The sequence below is a fragment of the Toxoplasma gondii genome, chromosome XII (assembly GCF_000006565.2).
Source record: "Toxoplasma gondii ME49 chromosome XII, whole genome shotgun sequence".
In the NCBI taxonomy this organism is placed as follows: domain Eukaryota; phylum Apicomplexa; class Conoidasida; order Eucoccidiorida; family Sarcocystidae; genus Toxoplasma; species Toxoplasma gondii.
This window is the reverse complement of record NC_031480.1, coordinates 3,861,527-3,882,422: the sequence shown is the minus strand read 5'-3', so window position 1 is coordinate 3,882,422 and position 20,896 is coordinate 3,861,527. Positions and strand designations below refer to the sequence as shown.

The window sequence follows — 20,896 nt, the reverse complement described above, 5'->3', positions numbered from 1 at the left end:
ATGAGCTGCCTCCCACAATCAAGATTATAGCGAAAGCAACTTGCGAGTTAATGAAACCAGATCATCTCTTCGCGTAAAGCTGTGGCGTTGTTTTGACTGGCATACAGATGCCAGCGGGCATCCATTGAACTCGTGGCTTAATATTTGAGGCCTACGCTTGGGTGCAAGTCACCTGTGGTTTTTCAGGTCGTCTAGACTCCTTAATACTTCTTGCTTGTGGGCGTCTCTACCGTTGCTTCTTATACTGTGGATGCTCTTTGGTGCCGTCTCGTAAAGAGAGGCAAACAATTCACGTTGCAAAACACGCTAGGGAACAAATTTTTGACCGCGAGGGGACAAAATGACGAAAGAAATTGTCTGTTTTACTGTCTATGGCACTCCTTTTTCGTGACCTCATTCTTTCGCTTCCTTCATGAGTGCGTTGGCACTCCTTTCTTGGCCAGTGACTCTACTATTGTTCATCTAGTACAGCGTACTATAGGAGATATATGCAGCCATTTTGGTATTTTCAGATTCCGAAGAGAAAGACAACAATGCTTGCCAGTTTCCCCAACGGGACGGAAAACGCGGTAAACAAAAAAAACATACGAGTCCTAGACTAGCACCGACAGGACCGCCAGTGTATCGCCCCGGTTCTGTTAGAAGCGTCTCTGTCTCTCCCAAATTGGGGCCTCGTGGGGGCTGAGCAATGTTTCCTAGCAGCGTTCATGGACTGGACTCTGAGTGAAAACAAACATTGGTGGGGCGAGACACAGAACGGTTGGTAATCACGCTGTCAAGCGAGAAAGGAGACGTCGTACGGAAATGGGCTAGGAGCAAAGCCGTTCCCGCTACACCCCAGCGACGGGTCCCTCTTCCCGTTGGCCATTTCTTGGACGGAAGTCAAAAGTTTCAGGAGGATCGGAAGGGATGAAATCGAAAGAACTGTGCACTGACGTGTGAATGCTTTCCCTCTCTCCCCGGAGAATGGCCTCCGGGCCCCTCCTCGCGAAGTCGCCCGCTAGCCTTGCCGGATGCACCCAGGAAGCGGACGTTCTGTGCGGCGCCCGCCGATTCCTCCTAAGTTCGTCTGCTGACGCAGTATGGCAAGATGTATCCATGGCATTCCCTCGTTCTTCTGCTGTTCTTTATATACCCGTACGTTGACCTAGTCGTAGGACGTGCTGCTGGAAGTGACAAGAAGTACAATGGAAGCCAGGCAACCCAAGAAATCTCGGGGTTTGCCGAGGCGCCGAAGAGTGCAGAGCGGGAGGCATGGATATCAACTGAACATTTGAAACGCGCACTGTGCAAAAAGTACTACACGGTCGTCTTGGGGATGCATCCCTCATTCAGTGTAGACAAGCTTGACTGCGAGCATCGACCCGATCCAGAAGAGCGCATCATCGAGAGCTCAGAACTCAGATTTATGGATCCAGCACAAGTTCGACAGGATCGCATCGAGGTACCATTCGTCTTCGTTGGCTTTCTCTATACCAGCACATTCCGTATAAAAACGTCACTTCGCCAGTCAAGACGGTGATCAAGCTAGATGACGGTGGAAGCTGCACTATCATCGTTGCCATAGTGCTTCAATAAACTTATAGGACGTTTGCACGTCAACCAACTGCACTTCGATTTGATGAATACGGCAGGGGTGGCAAATAAGAGAACATCGTGGAGGGACCAGGTGGCAAAGCAGTACCTTGCTCAAGGCAGGAAGCTGAATTTTAATCGGAGGTAATACAGTGTCACCGCGAAGCCACATTGAATGAATTTGTGGACTTTCAGGCTCTGAAGAGGCTACAAAAAGAAGTGAAAACAAGTCCAACAGACCGAGTCATCGTGGAATGGGACACAAGCTGCCTCAAGGATCTTCCGTCAAGAGTCGTGGAATCCACGCCTTCTCAATATGACGGCTCTGTCCCCGTCTTCGACGAGTACGAGCTTCACGACTCGTCGGAACGAATTGTACTGAAAAGAGGAGTTTATCTCCGAGACCGGATTGGATTAAAGGACAAAACCGATCCTGAAGTCCGCCAGATGCTCAAAGGACGTGAATATGCATTGGGCATCATTGCCAGCGCTTTAGGGCTCCAAGTAGGGGGTCCTGGACACGGGGTACCGTGCGAGGGACAGTGTAGAAAGGAGCTGCAGAATGTCATGCTCGCGAAGGATGTGCCAACTCTTGAAGCGGCACATTATTCGCGACTCGGTGTCGACGTCTTGCACCTTAAAAATTTGAAAAAGCATAAGGAGGTAACGATCCGAGTCCACCGTCTTGCACAAGACACCCCATGAGCAGACCTATGAGTGCATTTGGACAGTCTCAGGAAAGCCACCTGACAAAGGTCCTCATTTATAACAATAAAGGCTCACAACAAAAACCGTTAGTGGCTTCTTCTGAGTAGCACACATGCCACCTACCGGCCGCTACACGTCAGTCCGGGTCTTTACTGTTACTACCACGGGTAGTGCCACTCACACTCCAAGCGGGATGCCGTCCGCTCCCGGTCCCTCGATAGACTATTTCTTCTGAATGTATTCCCGCTTCCATGCGGAAACGCTTAATCAAGGAAATAAGTAAAAATCGCCCTAAAAGTACCGCTGACGCCTAAAACGTACAAGCAAGTTAGCATACGTTGCACGACTTATCCAAGTGTACAGGGCACTTTGAACAGCCTCAACGAGGACCCCCGTTTATCTCCTCTGTCTCTGTGCGTTCGATGACATCCTTCAGATCTGGGGGATCACGAAGGCGTCCGAAATTCCAGCGGTTGTTCGTCGGCTTGCAGAGAAACGGGAGACTACTAGCACAGCAAATGGAGAAAGAAATATGGCTGCTTCGGCGCGCGAGGCAACCAGTTGCATCTTGAAAATGTCTGATGATCAGAAACGCGAAGTGCAGGTCCCGGATATCGCGAAAACTCCGATGGCGGCAACAGGAGGTGGCGACCCGGATCAGGCTAGACAGTGGTATCTTCATTCCTTCCTCGGAAACTATACGCTTTGGGCTGACCTTGCGTGGCCTGAGCTGGCTGGAAGACCGGGCAAGTCGGGCGTTCTGTGGTACTTTCCTTAATGAACGATTTACTGGGGAAACTCCAATAGCCCTCAAGCACCAAGGATACGGCTCTCAAGCATACGCGCTCGACGACTATCGTAATAAGAGCTCTGCATGAACGTAGCACTGGTTACCGTTACGGCGAAAGGAATACGCGTAACACAATGTCAGTACATGCATACGGCTTGAAGAAACACGCTGCAGTATGCAGAGTCAGGTGATTGTCCTGTTGAGTGTCATGAATCTTTTGACAAAGCAAGTGTAACATAGTACAATATGATAGAGAAGCCAGCTTTTGAGCGTGTGAGAGCCTTAAAGCGCGTTGTGTATTATAATGTGCCGTTGGGAGATTGCTTCAATGTGACAGCGCATCGTCCGCTAGATGATGCTTCACCCCGCGTAATTTTTTCTATTTCCTCGTGTTCCTGTGGAAGGATATTTTCACAGGTGAAATGTCAAAACGGGTGCATGTTGACGAAAGCCTTACGCAACTATATGCATTGTCATTTTTCATTTCCACTGTCATGTTTAATCGGGTGACGTCACAGTATCCGAAAGGAGCACGACACCGCAGTGGAGCCAGACTCTGTCACTACCGGTTCAGCCTGACTCCGCCGGCTTTCAGGCACATGATGTCACTGATGTTCACAGCTGCCCGAGTGCATGTAGAAATGAACGCATTCGCTTTCCGAATACTGTACATTGTGTCGGTTATCTGAAGCGTTCATCGGTTCACACTGCCTGTATTATTAGAAGTCTCCGCTGCTTATCTAGCAGGCCAAGCAGCATCCCCTCTCTACTGTGTTTTTAATTTTCACATACATAAAAAGGCGCTCAGATTCTGTCAATGGCGTGATTCGGCGAGACCGCTCTGAAACTAAAAGGCACTCAATCTGTCGTGTTTGTTACCCGTTGCCTCTGTTCGTGTTTCACATCGCAGGAAATGCCATAGCCGACGATTTTGTTGTGGCGGTGCTGGACACTGGTTGTTTTATACACCAAGACTTTATTGATGGGTTCGATATCGAAAATAGCCGGTTCTGGATCAACAAAGGGGAGACCGACTGCGAGAATAGGATCGACGACGATGGAAACGGCTATGTGGATGATTGCTTCGGATGGGTAGGCAAAATCCGCACGAGCTGTGGCATTTCCACACTCATATATCGAGTATTCCCTGTTCGCAGATAGCTATTGCCATCAACCGTGTTCGCGCAGCAATCCGTGGGGGAGAACGGCGCAGCGTTCACACAGAAACATTGCCCGGCAGTACGCGACTATATAGAGAGGATCTCGAACCGATCCGCAGCCACATTGGTGTTCGTTCTTGCACAAGACACATGAATTCAAGCAGACTGTACCTAGATTCTTCTGCCTTCGGAAAGAGGTGAAGCTACCTTGTATCCTAGCATCAGGAACACCACTAATCTCACCGTTGTTGGGAGAGACTGCTCAGCGCTGTGCGCAGAAGAAGGCACCTTTCGAAAACAGACGCTTTCAGGCGCCATGTGTCTTTTCGAGTGATGAGCAGGACTTCGTTGGAGACCAGGCGTATCCTTTTGTTGATGACCTCGGCCACGGGACGTCTGTGACGTCCATTCTTGCAGCCAGGCACGGGAACAACGCTGGTGGTAGAGGCATCATGTCGACTGGCAAAGTCATGTGTCTACGAGTGGGTGGACGAGATGGCATTTGGCTTTCTGGCACCATTCCCGCGCTCGATTATGCGTTGAGAATGGGTGCCAAGGTCTCTAATCATTCCTACGGTGGGAAAGGGTACGTCATCGTTGTTGATTCGTAGTCCGTGGACATCCGAATTCAACATAAACACAGAGACGCTGTCCACTGTCGGGATGGTATACTCTATGAACGTTGTGCAGTTGTCCGACAGTGAGGAAGGTAGAGTGTCTCAGTAGCCCGAAACCCCGAATCCGTGAGCCCTCGAATGGCAATAGAAAATACTATCTCGGAATCTCCCCCACTGCAAAAATGCAGTGCATTCGTTGGTAGAAAATGGTACACATTTCTGACATGCCATGATCTGCCCGCCACCCGCCTGCTGACACCAGATATCAATAGCGGAAGCTCCGTAATCGACGCTTTAACTATGTAGAAGTAACATAGCGGGCCCCTACAGACTCGCGCGAACGCTTTGCTAACATGGCTAATCTACTGAGGTGAGGGACACGAAGCAATCATTTATCAATAGCTTACCGTGGTCGGTTCATGCTGTTTTGTCGATAAGTAAGACTGGGTGTTACTGTAAAGCTCAGCGATGTCAGGTCGTGCCGACCGGTTTGCAAGCGGTGGCGACCCTCACGACGGCAGACCAGCGTTAGGCAGGCACGCAAATTCTCAGAATGCGTCTGGCTGTCCTCAGCCCACCAACCCATAACTGCATTATCGCCCATGTATTACCATTTAGGTTTGACCAAGCGGAATTCACGGCGTTTCGACGAGCTTCTGAAGCCGACCACTTAGCTGTTACGGCAGCTGGTAACAGCGGCTGCGACGTCGACAGTGATAACACCTGCCTGTAAGCATGTGGCCCCTGCTGCAGCAAGATACTACGTCAGGGGGAAGATTATTCGGGCGCTTACGTGCGACACCTGAGGGAAGGGACGCCATTGGACGTGCGCTCATAATTCGCAACCGTTTGTCACATTTGTGTATATAAGGGAGTCATGCCGCTCCTGTTTTAGGATGCTGGTGAATGTGATTCTTGCGACAAAACGTGCACCCGATTGGCATTTTTTCAAATATGTCCTGCCGAAGTTGTGGCTTAAGGAAAGGCTTCTTGTCGAGATGTATACAGCTGGCTGAACAGTACTCAGAACTTTCGGATACATTTTTGATGTGGTAGGTGGAAAAATCTGAAGTGTTGCCATCCTCTGATGCGCTTGATGGCCTTTCTCGCCTACTATCTATTGGTGCTATTTCGTCACTGCAGATTTACTCCAGGAGCTTTTGATCTTGAGGGCATCCTGAATGTTGGAGCAAATGACGTCACAGGCCACCGGGCGACATTCTCTAATTACGGGAAGAACGCTGTGGACGTGTTTGCTCCGGGTCAAAGCATTTTCGTTGGGACTAACAAAATGCCAAATCAGGTGGAGAAGACATGCAAGTATTGTAAGCTCGAGAACAGCGAATTTTCGTGTGTCAGTGTCTTGCCCAGATTTCGACGATTCGCGGACGAAACGACCTTCGAAGAGACTGAAAAGATGTTAACACACCAGTTTGTAGCCATCACGCATGAGCTTCCAGTTTTCTTTCGGGAGCCGATTATTGTTTTCGCACTGAAACCCCACACCTCCCACCTTGTATATGCAGGTGGCGTTAAGCCCTTGCTGAGCGCGACACTTTGACGCTTCCATAGTGTCAGTCACTAGCTCCCTAGATAGTATGGAGTATACATGAGGGCACTCGAAGCGCATAAGCAGCAAATCACGCGGTTGCAGGTTCTGGGTTACGCAGGACTGTACGGTGTAACTGGTACTTCATGCATCTGCGCCTGATTCGTTCATGTGGGGATACTGAAACTAACTAACTAACTCTACACGGAAGTCAGCATCTATATAGATATGCATGTGTACAAATGCATTCACGCATCCGTTAAATGTGTGTTTATGTGAGAGTGGCCATAACGATGAGTCTGTAGCATATAGATATACCAGATAACGGTAACGTCAACATGCTCGCATTATCTTCAGCATGTGCCTGCAAGCCTATATGCATACAATCGAAGACCCTAGCATGAGGGCTGCTCACTACGTGACTGGTTTTTGATATGTCAAACCTCACAGGCTACGAGTTTATAGACGGCACATCTTTCGCCGCGCCGATGGTGTCCGGGATGGCGGCTGCTCTCTGGACGCATTTTGAGATAACACAACCAGTTGGTTGGGTCCAGAATACCAAAAAGAAGAGTATGCGAGTCAAGGAGGCGATTATGTATTCGGTGACTGGGTCACAGGGCGTTGCAGGTATTTCTGGCACCGCGATTCACAATGACTGAGCGATGGCTACAGAATTACCTGTTCCTGATTAGGATCCGAAAAACTCTGGATAACCTGTTAGCTGTATGTTAAATCAACACGGTCCCGGACTACTAAAGTTTATAGGGACTAAATTCAGCCATTACCGCTCTCCTCGTGGCATGACGGAGACTCTGTAGCCCTTCATGCCGTACGTCCCGAATCAGAGAAGCTTTCTGATAAGTGCAGTTGGTGGAGGAGCTGTGTGGCTATCTTCCCGGCGGCAGTACGATCTCTAGCATGTGGTGCGTGAATGTCGGGCAGGTGCTGGAAGAGTAAACGGCGTAGTCAATTTCTACAAGGCTCTCCATTATTACGACACAATCCCCTCTGCCTACAGGGCTGAGTTTCCGGATCCCAGTGGCGGTTACCAAGCTCAAGGGAGCGTCTCCCACACGCTTTTCACCGCAGGTAGTTCTTCCGTAGGGATTTTGTTCGTGGTCTTTGCGCCTCTCGTTCAGCACCTGTGGTTGCTGACGTCATTTTGAACGGAGTACGTAGAGGAAGCAACTGACGAGCGTGTTGTTCCGTCTCCCAGTGCTTTGAGGCTGATTATAAGGAAAGCATGAATACAAGTGAGCCTCTATACAAGGAGTTGATTCCATCCATCAGCAGTTGAAGACCGCCGGACCGAAAGAGGTTTTACCCGCGCCGACGGAGAAGTTGGAGTGCTTAGCACGCCTCTTAAGCATCATCCAGACATTTTACGAGCCAGTTACCTTCCCTTCGTTAATGCCCAAAAGCCGTGCTATATTTGAATGAGAAAACAACGACGCTCTGAAAATACATTCAGGTTACCTGAGGGTCGTTCTTATTTTGCTTGCACGATTTGCGCGCTGAATCTTGTGTGTCCACTCAAGAAAACAGTCAATGTGAGCATGAGATACTTTTTTCCTGCAAATACTATGATCTTTTCGTGTCGGTGTAGAAAGCGCTGCTCTTCAGTTCGCACAAGAGAGCCCGTTAGTACAAATTGTTGAAACCGATTGGTGTTCTCCAAGTAATATTGCTGGCATGACACAAGAGATGCTGAAGCTAGTCAAAAATGTTATATACACCGAATCAGTAAGTCCGTGAGTTCATACGAACCAATACAGTTTTGGGAATCAACACTTAGAGACTTTGTAAACGGCTTCACGTATGGGTGCATTAATCGCCACGGACTTAGAATGTGAGCACACATTTCTGCTATAAAACTCTTGCAGTCTGAAACACGCAAGAGACGTGGCAGTCGCGAATGCATGTTCACTGGCAAAGGGTGCCCTTTCCTGTCCAAAGAACGGCACCCGGATGGGAAAGATGCAAACGATGGCTGAATGCAGTTTCTTGTTCAAGTATTTTGTGTAGTCTTCGGTATTTTCTTAGACGTACCACAAAAGCGTATTCAATGTCGGGATAAGTACGGAGAGTAATAGACAGAAAATGCGACAGCAGCAGGGTGCAACGAAATCTTTGCAGGCCAACGGGATCTAGCAAGCCGGTCTTGACCTCTGTTAAGGTTTGAAAGCAGTAGGGGGTCACTATATACAAACCCTTGCGGCACTTTTCGCTGGAGCATCAATGAAACGCGCTCAGCCTTCCACTTAGTGCCTGTTCCCCATTTCACAAACCATATATGGCAGTGAATTAGAAGCCTGTGAAACTTACTCGTCTTTCCAAGTTGGCACTTACACTGGTGTCATACTCAGTATCCCAGCTACCGTAACACCTCGGATTGTTCGATTTGAGTTTTATATAATGTGAGCACATAAGATCAAGTATGTAGGTCTCCAGCCATCACTATCTGTGTTCCGAAACATCCTCCCTGTTACACATGGGAATGGACACCGAACCACAGTACCACAAATAACGATTTCCACACACATTCCCAAGCTTTCCACCACCCTCTTGAGACAACAGTGGAGAACAGGCATATATCGCGTTCCCATCACCTCCTTACAAAAGGCGAGCGTGGTACAAAAGGACAAAACCGCCGGAACTAAAAACAGGCTTCCCCTTCTTCCTTTAGCTTCTGCGTCAAGAACTGAAAACGGGATGCCGATCTAGTGTTTACGTCGCCTGGACACTGCCGTGAAAAGAGCACACCAATCGCTGCATCACGCTGAATGAAAAAACAAGATACGCACTGGAGCAGGATGCCAACTCCCGCAAGCAGACAACCAGCTTGGCCTCTTGCACACCGTTATAGGGTGAAGCTTGCACGCACCTGATTTCTTGTCCTATGCTACTGGACAAAGAGTGGGAGGATCAAGGACTCTTGAAAAATGGTGTAAGCCTCTCACGTGCGTGAATGAGCAAAACAACGTGGTCATTGACGCCAATGCGCTGTCCACGCTGACTCATTGGGCACTTTGAAAACAAATGCGCCTGTAAGAGGAGTCCAACCACCTGTTCTCGTGGGTCTTGATTGCTTTTTCCACTCTGTTTCTGTTCCTAATTCTCCTGTGCAGCCTCGTCTTGGTTTACAGGCGTGGATGAAACCGCAGCATTCTTCTTCTCCTCCGCATCTTTCGCGGCCTTCTGATTGTTGAAATAGAACAGCTTCACGAAAAGTGTAACTGTGCTGCCATCTTTGATGCCAACGCTTCGAAGTTCCTCCCAGTCGTCTGCCAACAGTCTCCGTTCAAAGGAAAGCCGGATTTTACTTAGGGGGTAACTAAAAGACACATCACCGAACAGAGAAAAAGAAACAGAGCATGCATTTGAGTCGAAAAGCGCAACACTTCGACATCTTCTTCAGGTGGTGGAGTATGCCTGGTCGTGGAGAACTACCCACAAAGAACTGGACTGAACGGCGGGAGGATAGTGGATCACATTGCCGCATTGCCACCCTTCATCCACAGGCGCTCGAATACGTCACGCAGTTGACTAGATGTTTCGGATTGACGTGTACTCAGCCACACTTTCATCGAGACAAAAATAACAGCTTTGTAAGGTGGTTGAACATCGCAGTCACCCACGTATTTCTGGCTGCGGGCAATTGACTGGTCTCTTCTATATCTAGAAGTCATACGCCGTAAAAGATAATTCACACCAACCTTAATTCGCAGCCTATTTAACACATATCCCATAAGTGGACAGCAGTGCCCACAAGGCGAAAGCAGAAATTACTCACAGACTACCCTGAGGCTGTACTGGCTCGTCAGGCTACCCACCGTGTTCTTGCAACTCGTGTTCAATTCTAACGCAAATACTCACTTTTCATTATCGCCGAGTTCTTCACAGATCCGTTTTCTGAGAAAACCGACTGTCTCGTGATCTGGAACCTCGAGAACGTACGTTTGTCGGCAGCAGAATGCCCATATGGGCATTATAACACAGCCTCCAGTGCCGCACTCTACAGGACATAAAGCAATGCAGCAAAACCAATAGATAAAATATCTTGGACTATTGTATATTAGCGTTTAAATGTCAATCAAACAGGCGAATTTTAGGTTTTCCATGAAATTTATTTGGAAGAAGAGGCACCTGATATGCATGGATTATACTCGATTCTTGTATAGTTTAACCGCTACTGCTGGGACACCGGACTGGTTCTATGCTCATACGAAACCAACATTGATAATAACTACAGCTTCCAAGCAAACATGAATACCGCTAGGATATGGAAACCCAACAATTTTAGCTGTCTACTGGAGTTATAGTTATTTAGCTTTATATCTACTTGCTATAGCCACTGCTACCACAACCTCATTCGTATTCTTGTGTACTTTAATTCACATGACTCGAGGTAACGATGAGCAAACTGCTCCTATCTGTTCGACAATTTCCACTCCAGCATCCACCTGGAGATGGTGAAAGCACCTATAATGACGACACGATACTCCCTCGGGATACGAAGAGACAACGCTTCTTTTTTGTGTCCCAGGTGCAACAGGCTTATATGAAGGCCGCCTGTGATACGGTGGATGTCCGCAAGTGGATTAACATAACACAAACAGGACTATCAGTGATCTGTGAGCTAAAGGGAAAGTGCGATAATCTCTCTAGACAAAAAGCATTGATGTGACACGGGTAACTGAATATGTTATAACACAGGGATTACAGCAGACGGCGAATGACGGCGAGTACGGAGGGTATGATTAGGCCTTGATAACGGAGAAGAAAACTTGTGCATACTACCAGACAGCAAAGAAGAGAAAGCAAGCACCTGAGAAATGCCAAGTGGGTAGATTACTGCAAGTCTGATCTTTCATGAAACACCGTCGTGGGTATGAAAATTGCCTCTGGTTTTTCCATTTCCGCTTACGTTGTAGGGTCTTCACCTTCACTTTGATGTCGAGGATGTCATAAAGTTCGAGCGATATCTTTGTTCTCTTAGATTTGTTGTATGTGGTAAGTTGTTTAGCGTCCTCCAACTTGACTTTTCCCATGTAGAGCAAGATTCGGGAGGCAACCAGTCCGGGTCTCATATCGATTATTTTTTGCTTTAGCTCCGCAACTGTAATATCCGAATCGACTTCAACAACCAGTTTATCCTTATCAGAGCCCTGCCGACCTCCAGTGAAGTCAGTGACGGTGACAGTGCACGGCTCCATCTCGGACGAAACAAAGTTATGCCAGTTAAGAAGTAAATACCCGGCCTTGTACCCCTGGAATGGGAACTGAGAGGAACGCACACATCTAACTCTATGAAGAAGAGCAAAGCTCGAGTTTGACAAATCAGAGTAACCCACTGGAAAAACTTCAGAATAACCGTATTTTCCTCGCAGCACAACGTAACCTTGTCTAGTGTAGAAAAACTCGTATGTAAGCTATACATGCACCAACCAACACCTAAGCACCTGGCTGGTTGCAACCGCAACGGGAACTCCGACGGGACGGCAGGAAGAAAAAGGTAAGAGCGCAACTTGTTCAAAAGAATAAAGAGGCGATGAGCCGCGGTAAAACCAGACAAATTCCTACAGGATAAACTCTCACGTGCTCTCTTGTCCTCCCGACTAACCTGTCACCAGGGCTTCAGCCAGTTGACGTGCACTGTCCCGTAATTGAATTGCACAGAGTTGCCCAATCGGCACGCGGGGCTTTGCTAGCCACGGGGACCGAGAAAAAGCGGTGTATTAGTATTAGTATGGTTGTCTTTTGCAGCTCCCATCCACGACCAACAAAAAGTGCTTTCAAATGAGAACAAATTGCTAGAGACGACATGTTTCAGCGTTTTGCAGGGCTGCCTTCAGGCCATCAGTGGAAACCCCCCGCAATTCCTTCGAAAACGTGGCAGTGAGTGTGGCAAACTACGACCCGTATGCCAGAACCGCCGGACCAATCCGAGCGCTTAGACTATTCTCCAATTTCCATCGTTTCATATCCGAAAAGTAGTCCACGAGTGTTCATCGACATTTCCTTCGTCCTGGCTTCTAGGCTCTCACGTGTGGGCGTTTTGCAGGGTGATTGGTTCTTTGAGGGACGTGGCTGCCCCGGAGTTGCACCCTTCCGTATGTAAATGTTTAGAAGCACTTTTTCCATGACGTCTCCTGCCTTGTCAGTTTCCATCTATAGAGGAGGACTTCCTTCGTACAGATGAGTGTTTGGCTGCCTCTTCAGCAGCCGTCGAGAACTGCGAGTGACCCAGTTGGGTCTTTTTCCCTGGCATTCTGGCAGTTTACATCCACTCTAACCCATACTAGTATTTCAGTCGACCTCTACATGTATGGAGCTTCATATTTCCTACGAAGGTGACCTTACTGGAGAACGACGAATCCCTCTGACTATCTGCGTGTATAGATTTCGATACATTTGTGTCTGAACTATGTTCCGGTGACAGAGCCGCCCAACCCTCACCAAACTACTTGTCTCCCTGTCACCAAGATCCGAGAAAAGACTTTCTCTGCGCAGTGAGACGATTCATCGAGTGGTCTAGAAGGACTGAAACGATCAAGGGTGTAAGCATAGTCGGTATCATAAATGCCTTCTTTTTTGAGGCATCACTGTGAATCGTCTCCGTGATCATCAACTCAGAGGTAATGCACCCCAATCATCTTTGACCGGCTCATCAGTCACAAGCGGACGCCCCTGCGTGACTAAAATGTGATCGCCAGATATGCGTTACTCTGTTTCATCATGACAGAAAACGAATACATGTGCAGATGTATTGCCCAGTCGATGCACACACGTGGTGTTTGAGGCTCATGGCAAGCGCAGCCACAGGTGCGTCATGCAACACGGGACTACTGTCTTATGAAACACTGATCTGCCTTTTGATGATACATTCATCTGCAGAACTATGTTTTACGAAGCAAGGCTATTCGAGCCTGACCCATGCAGCCACTCTACCTCTTAATGAAGCAGGTGTTCCAACAAAAACTGAGGTACACTCGTTCTCGTGGTTGTGACCTGTTGAGGCGCAAACACCGCTCTCACGCCTGTACGCCCCAGTCTCGCTCGTGCCCAGTGGCCTCGGCGCCTTGAAAATTGTTGGCAGGGTGCATTTGTTACAGTTTATGTGAGTAGTTAACGTATCCCCTTTTCGCAAGGATTAAAAAGATGCACCAAAAGCCGTTTTCTTTCGGCAGCAGCCTCCCATGCGCCCACACATTGTGAACCAGCGACAACACGAAATCAGACACTCAAGAGAAACAAACAAATTGCTACGTAGATGGAATCTTCGCAAAAAGGTTCTTTGCTTGGCCCCAATCAATAAAAAAGTGGACGACTTACGAGTTCCGATCTGCAACAAACTATGCTTCTTCAGGAGGGACTGACTGCAAGGCATAATGAAAGCCCCACTTACCAGGACGGCACCAGGAAAGTCGCATGTTTCTGAGCACACTAATTTCCTCCACGCATCGTATAGTGTGAGCGAAGCAATGCGTTTGCTAGTTCTTCAACTCATGGCATTCTGTCTTACGTCAAGCAGCGGTTGAAACAGTGACCGACAGCTGTCGCCGTCACAGTAGTACACATTTTTTCTGAGCTCTGCATGCGTACAAAGTCCACCTCACGCAAAGACTAATTTCAGCACAGTTGTGAGGAGCGTGACCTCCGTCGAAGAGTTACAAAAGACGTTAAGCAAGCGAAGCATCATCGGTGCAGACATTCACCCCTGATTCTTCGAAGAAAATGCGTGAAGCCACTCTGTGGTGCTTATTGTGCGACAGATTGGCTAATGAGGGCCATCAGACTGCAGGAAGAAAATAATCTTCTACCTTTCCGAATATCGGAGAGGCCGGTTGTTTGTCCGCTCAAGGGAATGGAGGCAGGGCACCTGAAGTGTACACAGAGCACTCAGAAAAGAAAACGCCGTCTGCAGGTTGCGCCGGAAAACAACTTACACACGACGGAATTCTGTCTCGCATCAAAGGCCTTGCGAAAAAAGCACTTAGAACGTGAATTCTTTCGAAACGAACAAACAGCCTGGTCCTCTGTGTAATGCAAATGGCATCGCTGCTGCCATCTGACCATCCAAGCAAGAAGGTAAACGAGAAAAATCACAATGCAGAGAGGAACAGACGAACTACATGCATGGAGAGGAAGTCTCGCCGAAGGCCGACTCTATCCTCGCCTCGTGTGGTGAAAGTTCGCACCATTCCTTGAAAGGTGGTGAGGAAAGGCCACAGCTTATGTGTGCTGACTCTATTTTCAGTACTCCTAGAAACTCTCTTTCGCCACTACTAAGGGAATAATTGTCATTGACACGTATGCCCCACTCGGGCTCCTGTCGACAGCACGAGCAGACACTTCAGGAGAAATCCGTAAGAAACTACGGCGAGAAGATGCACCGACACAGCAAAGCGGACAGCGTTTGAGAAAAACTGCGAGTTTCTGCGCGCTGCCAACGCACCGACAACACAATTGCGCAAGTCACACCGAAGGCACTTCAATTCGCCTTACTGAAGTCCAGAAGAGACGGTCTGTTAAGACAAATCATCAAGCAAGAAAAGTCGGGCGCGAACCGTTGCAAGATCCTGCTCACCTCGACAGTTCGGGCATTCCATCTTCACCTCCATCCACTGCTGCAGGCACTTGTCGTGGAAGAGGTGATCGCACGGCGTGATGCTCCGGTGCCTAAGAACATGGAGAAACGTCGACAAAAACGAAAGAAAAAACTGAAAAACACTGCGCCGGCAGCACCCTATAACCTAACAACGCCCGCTCCCACACATCAGACAAATTCGTGAAACTTCCCCGAGTTTTACTTCCTTGCTGGCAGAAAGATCTGGAATCGGGAGCCTCCTTTGGCTGGCCCCGTCTCCGTTACAATACATACCCCATTACCTCGTCCCCGGAAGCCGCCTCCTGTCTGCTCTCCTCAACTCATCAACACGCATCGGTTCGACTGACGCAGTTTCTGTCCGTTCCCCTTGCGCGTGAGTCTCTGAGGGAATCCAGTGTCTATACAGCTGCCCGATAATTCTGCCATTGCTGTCTGGCTACCTTTCCACGCCACTTCTGGGAACAGGGGCATTGTTTGCGCCTGTTTGAGGCCCGCAAGACCCCAACTCACAATCTAATTCCATTTTGTGGAAGGTTCTCACCTGCTCTTGCGGGCAATTGGGTTCATGCAGATCGCACACTCAGGCAAGCCTTCTTCCGCATCGTTCGACAAGGACGCTGGTAACGGTCGGTGGTAGTTGTACACATGTGGCAAATGGTCCAAGGGCACAAAGAACCTGCATGTAAATTCGGACAGCCCAACAAAATCGGTTCACGCACACATCTCTGTTGTAGGATGTTCCCACCAACCAAATTCAATCTGACCCAAAATCTCACTCGGTTTCTCGCTTCTAAGCACATTTGTGTACGTATCTTCGGTATAGCAGAGTGTTCTATGACTCAAGACTATCCTATCACAACAGGGAAAGATCAAGAGGAAACACACTCAACGAAAATAGCGGTTGCTTTGTAATCTGTCTGAGGCTGGAGACCAGCCATTAGACGTGGACAGCACAGTTGAAATACGAGGAGGCCGTTTTTAACTTCGTAGTCCCCGGCCACGTGTGGGAAACTTGGTCTTCGTCTCCGTCTGTTCTCGTGCCCTTTTTCCTGTCTGCCCTGAAGTTTCACGGAAATGAACACACTGCAACTAGACCAGACTTCAGCCCTGCATTATTTAACGCAGTCAAATAGTAATAATAGGTTTCGTATTCTATAGCAATCGATCTAAAATCGTGAAGTCGTTTTGTCGCGTGAATAGCGGTTTCGACGAAGAGACTCGAATTCTACTTCTCCCCGAAACTGTGCCTGTCTAGGCAGTAAACGTACCGCGAGCCAAACCGCCGCTGCGCTAGCATCAGGAGCACCTGGAGGGTCTACAGCAAATAAAAACATGAAAGGACAACTTAGGTCTAGAGATACACAAGCGAAGAAACTTGCTATTTCGCGACGCGCGCTAGCGACTGCCACGATAATGTAAGACAGAAACAGTGGCGTGGGAAGACAAAAAGCTAGAAGTTTCGTTCATCTACAGAAACGACACGAACCGGTTTGCGAAGGACAAACGGCTACCTTCGCAAGGACGGACACAGGTTACATTGAGTCTGCTGCCTCGTTCCGTCTCCACAAGAAACGGACTCACGGTGACATTTCTTTCGGCAAGCGCCCCAACAGAAAGGTGGAGGCGGCCTTTGTTCTTGAGCGGTAACCCTCTTTCCAGCACCTTGCTTTCTGGGATCACCGCAGCAATGCGAGTTGGATTAAGTACACGAAGTGTGGAGTCGGGTGACTAGCTCTCTAGAAATGGCGTAGAAGATAATCATTCACGAAGAAAGTAAGCGAAGACGATGCGCATACATCATGCGTCAACTAAGAAACCACCCTTTCGCTCCAGCCGGTGTGGAATGAAATAGCCACAGCTCGGGCCAGTAGAATTGTCTATACAGTCGAACGGGGCTACTGTCAAAGAACAATCTGAGAATGAAACCCAGACACAGGTGGAAATTCCACGATAGAACTCGCCTCCTTCCTCACCATAATGACGATGATGCAGACGAGGACGGGGTAGTTGGGGAGAGTGACCCCGACAAAAGACTCTTGGAAGAGGCTGACCGGGCACCCGAAGAGGTACGTGGGCAAAACAAGTCGGCAAATTGATATTCCGACGACAAACTGCAAGTCCATGGAATTCCTGAAAGAGACAAGCTCGTCTGGTAAGCTCAGGGATGTCTCTAAAGTTGATAGAAAACATGAAGTTTCCATATGAAGTGAGCCATCAGAAACTGGACACAACATGGCGTGATGGACCTGTCTGAACGGCATTGAAAGCAATTGGTCTCGCCATGGTTGAAAGATTAAGTAAGCCATTAACATACCTTTCATAGGTCGCTACTTCCCCCATGCTTTGTGAGACAACCGACTTATCAACGTTTCCCCTCGTCGTCGTATGCCGTATGGCATCCCTGTGCTTCAGCCCACATTTCCCCCCTTGCTGGCACATCTTCCTCTTAGTCCTCCTTCATCTCAAAATTTCGAACTGTCCCATGGATATCAATACCATATCCTCCGTACAAAGCCGGCATTAAGAACATAAAGATCATAGCTAGACCATGTATTGTAATTATCACGAAATGGTTTCATCCGGAATCTCACCTCTGGCCCCGCCAGACGTCCCAGGCAATTTGAGGCAGCCACACGAAGTACAGGACGACACAGACCGGCGGAAAGACTGGGAAGACGTAGTAGAGAAAGAGAACGAGGAAGGCCAGGGAGCCGTAGAAATTTCGATAAAAGTGTGCCAGTGCGCGCCTTCACGCACAGCAAAGAAATCGACAGAAAAGAAAATGGGATACCTTGTCGCTACTTAGACAGCACGAGGAACCTTGGGACAAGCTTCCTCCGTAAAGGGTCGCTTCGAAGACCACGAACATCCCTGTGCAGCATCTTGCTCCATCTCAAATGACGCCACACTCGCCTTCACGAAGCTGGAGCCCGGGCACCTCATTGGGCATGCACTCAACGCACGTGTGCGTTATTCGCAGCATCGCAACATACACGACTTAGGGATCTTGTGAAAGGTGTCCGTGGCGAAGCATTTATTACGCTTTGCGCCTCCACCAGTCAGGACGACACCGGTAGATTGCAGAGATGCTGTAAATACGTTCCGTTCTCCCTTCATGATGTGCTGCGCTGAGTCACCTGGTCGTGTTCTTCTCCTCTTGCCTTACCCTGTAGAGTCTAAGTCTTGCGGGTTGCTCTGATGACTGGCGTTCCACACCATGAGAAGGTACCGCACCTCCAAAGCTCCAAAGAGGATTGCCTGCACGCAACAGGAGACCCATCTGCAAGGGCACTTGGAACGGCAGAATTCGTCATTTCCGAGAACGATCCACATAAGGCGAAATCCAAAGGTGCACTACAGATAAATGCAGAAAGGGGAGTGTTGACACTTTCCGCGCCAATAAAGAAAGGGACAGGGACTGCCCACAGGGTCATTGGGTGAACCATGCAGCCTTAAAATAGCCTATGTCAGCACATCACTGTTTATGTCGTATGTGTCCCCAGAAAAGGGTTTCACTCACGAGTGGCCAGAACCTCACCGCCTGTGGAGAAACAAGGAAGGTGTCATGCGTTGAAGAAGAGTTTACCCGCGAAGCAATCCGTAACTTTTCATGTGCCTACATATACGTGCATGTTCCATGAAGGCTAGCTAGCTGTCGCGATTCGCTTTGCAGAGGTAAGGGACACGCAAGAGCAAGAGTATTCATACTGCGCCTTGCAGCAGAGAAGCAGCCCCCGATACATGCATGCCGAGGAATTGATTTGTATGATGCAGAACTTACAAGGAATACATAATTTTTAAATCATAACGTACAAGACACGCGTCAGAAGCTCTCGTGCAACTGTCCTTGCAACTGTGCTGCAAACAGGAGTAACTGTATGTGTTTCGTTTCCCACCTGCCCTCTCGGAACTGAGGCCATCACCGCTCTGCTCTTGCTTCCTGGGAGGCTCACCTTGAACATGATGAGGATAGAAAAGTACGCCATCATTATCTGAAGGTTCATAGCTACGCGGAACATGGCCACAACCTCGAAAATGTCGAGGGCAGCCTGCCACGCTAGTCCCATGACCGAAACCCGCTGAAGGAGCGCCTGAGAAGAGGTACTTCCCAGACCCCCAATACCCTCTGTATGTTGCATCTGTTTCCAGAAAAGCCGCATTTCTAGCAGAGTTTTGACGTTGAAAACGAGTGTCACTGACGTGATGTGGCTCGCCAGAGCAATGTAGTCGATTTCCCATGCTCGGAAATAGATGTAGAACCCACAGTCAGATGAGACAAGTTCGCCAACAAGATCTCCTTGTAGTTCGTTTCCGACTCGAGGACGTTCGTCACCTGCGTCATCTTCGCCATTAAGGCTTTCCACTTCCGATGAGCCTTCTTCGAAAGTCGGCTTATCCGTCACCCAAGAGTCTGAGGAGGAGTTGCTAGGCACGCGTCGCCCGTCAGAAGAGAAATCTGAGGCAACCGCCACTCCCGGTGGCAGTGTACCTGAGTGGGTCGCGCCTTCCTGCTGTGACGCAGACGACCCCTCGCGATGACGCGACGGAGGTGTTCCGAAAACCGGACTTTCCACCACAGAAGCTCCTGGAGCATAAAGCCGCCGAGGAGGGCCCGATGCTGCTGCAGCAACACTCGCAGCTGCGTCGCTATTTTGCGCCGCCCGCTGAGAGAGCTCCGATACGGAACTCTCATCCGCCTCTCGTGCGGACTTGCCAAGACCGGGTTCGAAGTTCAGCTTTAGCGATGCGGTGTACGTACACCAGGTCGCATCTGGAGAGCCAGAAGAAAGCGACAGGCCTCTGGCTACTGGCAGCTTCGAGGCCAGTGACGAGCCTTGGAAGTTAGCCTTCGGAACGTCTCGAAGGTCGACTCCTGTCAGGTACAAATCGCGGTCCACGAAGAGACTCGAGACGGCGTCGAAGAAACCGTAGGGAAAGGTGAAAGGCGCAGACGAAAACGCTGCACCAACGTTCAAATGTATCCGAAGCAAGGCCATACGGACGGACTGGAAGATTGTACGTGTAGTATAAAGATGCACTGTCGCTGGACCAGAAGTCAGGAGAGAAAGTGACCGAGTAGAGTATGGAAAAGCAGTTGAGAAATCGTTGCCCGACATGTGCGAGTTTCGCTGCCTCAAGTCTTCACTGGTGAGTTGCACAGGCGTCGTTCCATTCAGATCAACAGGGTCGAAAACGAAGAAGAAGAATTCGGAGTTGAACTGCAAGCTATACCGCTTCGTGCGATCCATGCCTACTCGGAGTGGCGACTGCTCTCTTTTGTTCGCCGCGTAATACGCAGATATGGAATTCGAGTTCGAGCTGGAACTCCCGTCTCCCCCACGTTGTTGACTAACGCTGGTGCGAGGAGACGGCGTACCGGAGCTATCCACAATTGTGTCCAAGTTGAACAAGAAAAGAATCAAAAGAATGCTGAGGGAAAACGCGATGCAAGCAGCAGACGAACGCTCTTCCTGCCCTGGAGGACCAGGGAGGGCTTCAGCTCCTCTGCGAAGCCAGTTGCGCGCTCCTCCCCCTTCCCCGGCCGTCGAGGTTCGTCCCGAATTTCCTCCGCCCTGACCAGAAGGGGAGGGTCTCTGCCCATCCCCTCCGCCGCCGTTCGAGAACGGCAGGTGCATTGCCCTGACTTCTTGCCCATCCACTATATCTACAGGCACCTACGGACAGCAGATTCGTATCTCCACCGGAAAGCAAGTGTCTTCGAGGCTTCATCACGAAGTCTGAGAGACCATGGAGGCGCAGACAGCATTCGGAGCGGAGGCACATCAAAGAAAACATGCAAGAAACTGAGCAAGGGCTTCCATGAGAATGCCTCCACAGCAGAGCGACCAGCGAAGCCTTGTAGCAGTAGGGTTCGCAGTTTAA

General features: G+C 49.2%; 3 protein-coding genes across 3 annotated transcripts; 1 reads left to right on the top strand and 2 right to left on the bottom strand.

The window, feature by feature from the left end:
• Window positions 1–1,090: 1,090 nt before the first annotated feature.
• Window positions 1,091–8,108, top strand: SUB6 (subtilisin SUB6; the record flags this gene model as incomplete). Its single annotated transcript, XM_018780864.1, has 9 exons — window positions 1,091–1,444; window positions 1,771–2,238; window positions 2,720–3,029; window positions 3,984–4,165; window positions 4,575–4,819; window positions 5,469–5,579; window positions 5,994–6,175; window positions 6,850–7,029; window positions 7,345–8,108. 9 exons carry the CDS (start codon window positions 1,091–1,093, stop codon window positions 7,566–7,568), a joined length of 2,256 nt encoding a protein of 751 aa, XP_018635002.1. The 3' UTR covers window positions 7,569–8,108.
• Window positions 8,079–13,066, bottom strand: TGME49_248460 (ubiquitin, putative). The gene is made up of 3 exons (XM_002367152.2): window positions 11,330–13,066; window positions 10,279–10,417; window positions 8,079–9,736 (listed from the first exon to the last, which is right to left on the bottom strand). The coding sequence occupies exons 1-3, from the start codon at window positions 11,616–11,618 to the stop codon at window positions 9,514–9,516; spliced, it is 651 nt and encodes a 216-aa protein (XP_002367193.1). The 5' UTR covers window positions 11,619–13,066; the 3' UTR covers window positions 8,079–9,513.
• A 1,195-nt stretch (window positions 13,067–14,261) lies between these two features.
• On the bottom strand, window positions 14,262–20,649 carry TGME49_248450 (zinc finger, C3HC4 type (RING finger) domain-containing protein; the record flags this gene model as incomplete). Its single annotated transcript, XM_018780863.1, has 8 exons — window positions 14,262–14,284; window positions 14,993–15,084; window positions 15,555–15,689; window positions 16,282–16,328; window positions 16,987–17,143; window positions 17,605–17,760; window positions 18,180–18,271; window positions 18,967–20,649. The coding sequence occupies 8 exons, from the start codon at window positions 20,647–20,649 to the stop codon at window positions 14,262–14,264; spliced, it is 2,385 nt and encodes a 794-aa protein (XP_018635001.1).
• Between the last annotated feature and the right edge of the window lie 247 nt (window positions 20,650–20,896).